General features: G+C 38.8%; 1 protein-coding gene across 2 annotated transcripts in view; it reads right to left on the bottom strand.

Annotated features, from left to right (window-relative positions):
• The window catches only part of MAPK10 (mitogen-activated protein kinase 10), a 94,273-nt gene extending 91,093 nt beyond the window's left edge, over window positions 1–3,180 (bottom strand). For both annotated transcript variants that reach the window (XM_009325985.1, XM_009325993.1), the window contains exon 1: window positions 3,115–3,180. In XM_009325985.1, the coding sequence (XP_009324260.1) occupies window positions 3,115–3,180 (66 nt within the window). The remainder of the gene's footprint in view (window positions 1–3,114) is intronic.
• Window positions 3,181–8,912: the final 5,732 nt, after the last annotated feature.

Below are 8,912 nucleotides of genomic sequence, written 5' to 3'. Positions count from 1 at the left end.
ATCCAGATGACGTAGCAGGTCGTTGACCGCTTCCTCTTGGATTATGGGGGGTTCATCCTGCTCGCCATCCCTGTTTTCCAGCTCAGGGCGCCGAGTACCCTGAGGGTAACTAGTCTGATTGCTAAAGACTGAGGCAAAGAAGGCATTAAGTACCTCAGCCTTTTCCTCATCCTCGGTGACAATGTTCCCCCCCCCTGCATCCAATAAAGGATGGAGATTCTCCCTGGCTCTCTTCTTGTCATTAATGTATTTGTAAAAACTTTTTTTGTTGTCTTTAACGACAGCGGCCAGGTTGCGTTCTAGCTGGGCTTTTGCCTTTCTCATTTCCTCTCTGCATGACCTAGCGAGATCCCTGTACTCTTCTTGAGTCGCCTGCCCCTTCTTCCACAAGCGGTAAACTCTCCTTTTTTCCCTGAGTCCCAGCAAAAGCTCCCCGTTCAGCCAGGCCGGTCGTCTGCCCCGCCCGTTCTTCTTGCGGCGTACAGGGACAGCCTGCTCCTGCGCCTTTAAGACTTCCTTCTTGAAGATCGTCCAGCCTTCCTGGACCCCTTTGCCCTTCAGGATGGTCTCCCAAGGGACTCTCTCAACCAGCGTCCTGAACAGGCCAAAGTCCGCCCTCCGGAAGTCCATAGTAGCAATTTTGCTGCCTCCCCTCCTTACTTCACCAAGAATCGAGAATTCTACCATTTCATGGTCGCTAAGCCCAAGACGGCCTCCGACCACCACATCTCCCATCAGTCCTTCTCTGTTTGTAAACAGCAGGTCGAGCGAGGCACCTCCCCTGGTAGGCTCACTTACCACCTGTGTCAGGAAGTTGTCTTCCACACACTCCAGGAACCTCCTAGACTGCTTCCTCTCTGCCGTGTTGTATTTCCAGCAGATGTCCGGGAAGTTGAAGTCCCCCACGAGAACAAGGGCCAGCGATCGAGACACCTCCACCAGCCGCTTGTAGAACGAATTTAGAGACTGTTCTCATACTTAATGCTAACTATGTGCTTAACTGTTATTTGGATCAGGGCCTATCTTTATGGAGAGAATAAATTAACATGAAGCCTGAACCAGCTTTTATCCCCAGGAGAATAAATCTGAAGACCTGAAGTCCTTGAAAAGGTAAATGTGCGATAAGTGCTTGAAAGATAGAATTCTGTTTCCTGCAATGTCAGGATAGTATCTCTTGTATGTATTTATTGGATGACTCCTCTTTGGGTACCTGCCGTAGGCATTAAACATGAATCAGTTTCATTCAGTGATAAAAATTCATCCAAAATGAATTTCATCATATATACTTTAACAAAAACATTGTAAATAAGCTTGGTTCTGTATATGCCTCTGAACACCTTTTATTAAGATAGGGTAACAGCAAAGCAATAATTACAGTGGCATGTTTCCACTAAATCAAGAACCCAGAGTGCAGTGACAGAAAGCATTGGCTATACATGGTCGTGCACTGATTGATGCCAAGACTAAAGGAGCACTGAACATAAAAGAAAGTGATTAAGAGTACCTTTCCTCTGCACCTGTAAAATAGAAATGTTTCTGTACAGCTCTGCTTTGGTCTAAGTAAAAGGGAGAGGAAAGTTGGCAAGCAGAGCTATGCAAAAAACTGTATTCTGCACAATGAAAGTAACTTTTTCATCAATAACATCTTTTTCATACAACCATACAAACCATACAAACTTTTTGCAATTTCTGCAAAAATTTTTGAACTTTTTTTTTTTGCAGGTGAACTCTGTCAAAAATTACAAAAACACTGTGTTTGACAAAATCCTTTCTTCTCTCAAAAACAGTGGAAGAATTAAGCCAGTTAGATAAATATATGCACATCAAGAACAGGAGATAAAAAAGGACAGAGAAAACAGTTAAACAGATTATCAAACTGAATAGCCAAGATCCATCCTAGAGCTGATGATTTACTAAGTGCAGAGCCAACCTTCTCAGCAGAACAAATATTTAGTACTCCTGAGTTAAAAAACACAAAACAAACCTCCCAACACCTGTCAGTGTTTTGTGTTAATGCAATTAATTGCATTAGTTAACTATTATATATAATTAGTTAAATTAGTAATACCAATAGTTAAATACAAGTAATAGCCCTTTCTTTTTTAGAATTGTACTTTCACTTACTTGGACCCCATAAGTAATATAAAGGGGAAAAAACAGTGTTTACCATAATTCCATTTCTAAGAATGCAGCATTGTTCTCACTCCTCAAAAAATGAAGAATGTCCCTAATGTCCCTCCAGCTAGTTAGATTACTGGTGTCCCATCTCACCAAAAAAACTATTAGAAGACAGAATTCAAACACAAAACACTGTTCAGAAGTGAGAAAAAAAGTCATCTTTCATTCATGATGGAAAAACATGACTCTCATATATATGTTAACTAACTTAATCTAACCAAGAGAACCAAAAACTGGACAAATCAATATGCTTTTTTCTTCATACCACAAAGTTAGTTTCAGCCTTGTAGACTTCCAAGCAATGTGACCAAACAATTTCAAGGGTAATTTAGAAATACAGAATTGGCTATAGTGCAGTCTCATGACTCCAGAACCTGCATGGCACATGGTGTTCAACTGGAGACAAGGCAAACCCCACAATTTTAATTACCCTCCTTTCACTTCTAGTAAAAGGTAGACTAAGGCACAGAAAATTGTAGTCACAGGCTAGAATGTAAAAGGCTCTGTCTCACAAAAACAGAGGCTAAGATAAAATAGTTTTTATTGGCATATTTCTGTGAAAGCATCTGTGTACATACAGTTATGTTGTTTGATTCATCATTCAGTTTACTGGAAGTACAACCAAAATTTTTTCTGTTTGCAAATTCTGCTATTATTTTTACCTAAAAAAAAAAATCTCAGAACTTTAACTCACATTTTAGCAAAACAGAATTAAAAATAATTAAGAGCAAACTACAAAATAAACTTCAAAATAAATAGAAAAGTAATTTTTGTGATGCATTCTTCTATTTTTTATATTTACTCTCATTCTTATAACCAGTTACTCGCAGTAAGCTGCTGAAATTCACTTCTATTTTTAATTTTATTATGGCATGAACTGCAAAAATGAAGTACAAGTATATACTGTACCTTGTTTTACCTGTAAGGAACACACACCTGACAAAAGGCAATCTTCACATCCAGAGTAGGTTCACCACAATAATACAAGAAATGGCGGCTCATAAATACCTGCAATTAAAGAAAAGTAAACATAGAAACCTTGTATGTCTGCTGGTGTGCAAGTACAGTGCAGCTCTATCTACATTTGGATTATAAAACCAACCTGAGTCGCTACCCAGCTCATGAACAACAGAAATCAGCTAGAACATTGAACTGTAAATAGGCTCTAAATTCTTTCTGATGCTCGTCAAGGTTATGGCCTCAAATATGACTTGGTTACATCTGCAAAATTTTACAGTAACTGATGCCATTACCTCAAAGTTTATCATGTCACTTGTATATTCCTACATCAACAAAAATAAAAAACAGGTCAATAACTTTCTAAACAATGTAGAAATGGAAGACAGTTATTATTATGGGGAGGAAAAAAACACGTTCTAAGTTGACAATTATTAGGAAAGTTATAGAAACGGGAAGACTAATTACATCACTGTATAAATTCATGACACAACCACTTCATGAATATTACATGTAGTTCTGGTTCTCATCTTAACATCTTACAACTAGAAAAGTTACAGAAAATGGCAGTAAGAAGGGTCCAAAGCATATACAGATTCCTTACGTGTAACAACTGCACAGACTGAGAAATTTTTTTAGCCTAGAAAAGAGCTGTCTGAGTGGAGATATGCTGGAGACCCATAAAATGAGCGGCATACTGAAAAGTGAAAAGGAACACACTCTTCCCTGTTTTTTTTTTTTTAAATAAAAGAAGTATGTGGCATCAAATTAAGTTATCAAACAACAGATTCAGAATCAGCAATAGGAGAGAATTCTTCATACGCTGTTTTGTCAGACTGTGAAACTCCCTGCCTCATGTTGCTCTGGATGTCAGAAGTCAATGTAAGTCCTAGTATAATGAGGCAAATTCACATGAGAAGGAATCTGCTGAAGGCTCTTAACCTCCAAAATATCATCTCTGACTCAAGACAACACTGAGTCAGTCTGCCACTATATGCTCACCCTATTTTTAGATTCTTTCACAGGCATCTGATGGTGGCCAAGGGACCTGTACGCTAGACTAAACAGGCCTCCCTGTGTACCCTATTACAGCTGTTTTAACTTAATTGCACAGTACAATTGCACAGTACCACATTCAGCTCTGACTAACCAATCCTTTCCTAGCTGCATTCTAGCATGGGACATCAATTAAAAAAACCACAGTAATGCTATCAGGCTGAAATAGGTAGCTATGTCACAGGACTTCGGAGCACATTGATTTTTCTGCATGACTCCACTTCAAAAAAACCCAAAACTTTTAACAGTGCAATTAAAAAACCAGCAACTTTTAGGTAAAAAGAGATAACTAATATAGAACTTCATGTTTTTCTTTTAAATATAAGCTCATTGCAAAGACTTAAAAACCAAAAAAAATGCAACCATCACTCCATTAAGATATAGCCATGATTCTGAAACACTGTGTGCCTCCTTACAGCACTTGTCTTCAATAGGAACAATTAACTAACTTCAGGCGTAAATGCCACTAAATAAGACGACTTCATTTGGAGTAACTTCATCTCACACAAACTGATCAGGTCTTAAGAAACTACAAGAAAGTATTCATCAATACTTGCCAACTTGAATGCATCACGTGCTCCCACGTGTTTAATTTTTAATGAATGAATGAATAATCCTGTTATGAAAGCAAGTGTACGACCTTTTCTGGGTCATGTTACAGTGTCTGAGATTGCTGCCTCATTGCTCAGTGAGTCGTTACCAGAGCCTCACATTCCACAGAGGGTTTATATTAAAATGAGAAGGAGAAAGAAAGATATAAAAAAAGCTTTTAACATTAGTCATGTTGCCAGTGATTTCTGGAAAGCCAGCAAATAATTACAGTCTCACGCTGCAGATATATACATTATGAAATCCTAATTGTTGGATGCATTATATTGCTATAATAATCAATGACTGAAATGTCATTAGTCATAACATACCACATGCAAGACAGAGTCTAATAGTGGAAAGTGAACTAAGGCAGGGAATTTGGCTCCTCACTGAATTTGCTGCGAGGGTCTACTGTGAAGACACACTTTGTATTATATATGCATTACTTGTCATACACAGCTCCTCAGCTTTCCACAGGAGTGACTGTAACTGTTAATAGTCACCCTGGGCAGAGCAATAGACTGGTGAATTTTATGAACTGGAATACACTTTACAATTTATTATGTTGTACTTGTATGCAGTTACTGCTTATAAAATAATAGAAGTATGACATGTTTTAATGGCCTAGTTCAATACTCGTATTCCTCTGTACATGAGATATATCAAATGAACCACTAGAGAACTGAGATCCTCCAGTTGTACACCGGGAATGAGAATACCTTCCTGTAAGCACGGAGGTCTGTAAGACTGTATACGCAGGGCAAAACAGATTTGAGTTCATGTTTTACTTAGTGTGTGTCTTCACATATTGAATTCATACGAGATTCCCTTCAATGCCCTATAAGTAATCGCACATGTATGTAACTTCTAATTTCTTCATGCAGAAAATACATTCACACTCAGTTGCGTAAATACCCTTGATCATACCTCCTCTGGTGCTTGCTGACACCGCATCACTAGAGACATTGAAGAAGTGTCGGTGTAAAGTGAATAAAGAATTGGCCTGATGCGGAGATAATTGTGTCACAACAGAAAGCAGTTATAAAACAAGAAGCTACTGACAAATGGCCTGACTCACTAGGGATCTGAGCTTTAGGTGAGAGCATAAGCATCAAATATTTCTTTACCCTACTTCTGACGCTTTATCTTTTCAACCTTGATCAAAATCACCCAGGGTGGGAAGAACTGGGAGAACAGAACAGTGCTGATACAACAAAAGACCTTGTAATAACCCAGGCTGGCATCCCACTGGGAAGCCAGAGATCGCATTAGCATCACAGGGAGAAAACCTGTCTATGAAACACCAACACCACAACTGGATCTCAAATTTTCATCAGAATCAAGGCATCTGTATGCCAGAACCTGTAAAAACATACAAGTCTCAGCAGCAAATACATGATCTACTTTCAGGCAAGACAAAACTAGGAGGCACTAAAACAGGAGGAACAAAGTAGACATGAAGGCAAAAGTAAAAAAATCCCAAAAATCCTCTGAGCTGTTCAGTGGCACAGCCCCCAAGTGAACTGCTACCTGGGACTGTGAAGATACCACTGAGGCTTGGCCTCTACCTGGCCTGCAGCTTTGCCATCCTCTTCTTCACTCCACTCCTCCTCCTGTATCAACAGCTACTCTTCCAAACAGAATGTGGGCTAATGACAAGCCCCAATTTCAGGCATGAACTTCCCCTTCCCCTCAGTGTTGCTACCAAAACCATCTTTTCTGGAGAAGGACTGTTTATTTTTAATAATGCTTATCTTTCTCTCCAGGGGTCAGAAGGATTATCTCATTATTATTCAAACAGCTCTTTGAAGACTGAAAGGATTAAATCAATACTATTAGTGTAATTACTGAGAGCAGAGAGGAAACTGCACAATGACAGTAGACAAAGCAGACTAGAAAACCAATAGTAACTGTAGTTCTCAAATATAGCCTCCCACAGTAAATCTTTCTGCTCGTTCTTGAACTCTTTTCTCACCCTCAAAGCTATACGATGTTGGTACCCAGTGAATGTCTGGGCAATTTGGCCACCAGTCTTTTGGCCTGGGGAGCCTTGTTTTCCTTCCCAGACTGCACTATTTTTCACATAATCGGCTTCTGGATCATGAATGGAGAGCCTGTGTTTGCCTTAGGCCCAATAGATGCAGACTTTGAGCCTGAGGGGCCTGAACTGTTGCTGTACTGGTCTGAGGAGAGTCTCGGCACTTGCACCCACTATGTTGCCTCTAAGCTGTTTCTCTAGCTGACACTTAACAAGCTCTCTTGTCTGAAGAAAGCATCACAGTCACTTACTTTTCAGAAAATATCTTGATGATGGTTCCTCATCCCTATGTCTCCTAATCAACAGGCAAATCCCTCATGCCCAATGGATATTGCCTTGGCCTGTCAAAGCATATTTAAAGCTTTTTTGTGACAATTCAGAAGACAAATGTGGAGCCTCAGAAAAGTTCCATATAACTTTTTAATTCAGAGAGACGAAGGAGCCAGCTGCCCTGCTGCGATACTGCTTTCTTCATCACAGCCTGGACAGGCAGGACTCTTCACCTCACCCCACAGCAAAATCATCTATGTTAAATACGCCAATCCAGGGTTGAAACAAGGTTCTTGATGAGAAAAGCTGCAGCAGCTGTTTGACATGTATTTAAACCAGTGTTGCTGCAGTTGAAATGAATTAAGTCCCAAACTAGCCCCGGTGCTGTTCTCACCACCTCCCACACTCCTGAGACTGTACTCTGAGAGGTATTTACATGTCCTACAACAAAATGAATTGGAAACAAATCCTTCAAATCCTAATTTAAAAAATAACCCTGGGTGGAAAAAAAAATATTAAAAAGTACAAGTTCCAATTTAAACAGAAATCAAATGGCAGCTGAAGATATCATAGACAGAACTACTTGTATCTAAAACATCACTAGATTTAAACCTGGCACAGTATGGCTGCAAACTGGAAGGTTTTAACAGAATCACAGGTCATCCACCAATAATATGCTATAATCTATTCCCAGTCCCATCAAGTGTGATAATCTCAATAATAAGGGGAAACTATGTATATATATATATTTATATCAAGAGCCAAATCCAGCATTTCTGCTTATTTGATATTAACATCCGAATGTATCACATGTGCACAACAGGTACAGTGAACGTGCTCCCTATCTTCACAGGCATATAGTTCTATACTTGTGCTACAAAAGGCTAATTAAAGTATTTATTGCTGCCTCATCATATTTCATTCATGAACTGAAAGATTCAGAGCATGAAAAAAATTAATGAAATAGCACAATCATTTAAAGTTATTTTAAAAAAAAAAATCCTGTCCCACTTCAGTGAGAGGGGGCAATTTATCAATTCAGCTGTCACTTAAAAACCTTCTTGAAAAACACTAATGTTCAAAGATTAACATTTATGAATTATTAATGCTTCCTGTTTTGAAAATGTGTTTGAATCATTTCATGCATTTTCAGTACTGGAATTCCTCTCTCCTTCATCTAAAAATATATACTCTCATCACAGTAACTTATGAGTTATCTGAAGCTTTGAGTAATGCTCTCATTCCTGCAGCTATATTTTTCCTTTACTGAAATTTGGCTATTCTGCTCTGTATAAACAACAAGGAGAACAATAAAGAAGTTACAGAATATTGTCAGTATACTGCATCTTTCCATTTAGCATCTTTGTATCCTGAATGTATGAAATAATGAAGATCTGACCAAAGTCACATAGCGTGAGAAAGCGTACTGGGAGAGAATGGTAATTTCTGATCCTCAGACTCCTACAGAATTTCATATGTGGGCTCTGCCTTCTTTAACATGCTGGATCAAGAAAGAAGGGCTGCAATTTGCCCAAATTTTTCATATAATTGCTGCCAGTTATGACTGGGATATTTATGTCCAAATATCCTATCAAATTGGTCTTCAAAGACCAGACCTTCAGGCTTATCAGCAATTATTATAGAACTTAATTTCTTTTTTCACATCTAATTTAGAGCACTGAAACAACAGGGCATTTTCAGTATCAGCTCCAATGAGACCCACTGCTTGGCAAGAAGCTTCAAGATTTATTCAGAGGATAAATATAAACAGAAATTTGCAAGTGGATTAATAACAGACAAGGAGAGTGCTTCTGAGAAAGAG

The sequence above is a fragment of the Pygoscelis adeliae genome, unplaced genomic scaffold (genome assembly GCF_000699105.1).
Source record: "Pygoscelis adeliae isolate BGI_AS28 unplaced genomic scaffold, ASM69910v1 Scaffold610, whole genome shotgun sequence".
In the NCBI taxonomy this organism is placed as follows: domain Eukaryota; kingdom Metazoa; phylum Chordata; class Aves; order Sphenisciformes; family Spheniscidae; genus Pygoscelis; species Pygoscelis adeliae.
Note: the sequence above shows the minus strand (reverse complement) of the source record. Positions and strands in the feature narration are given on the sequence as shown.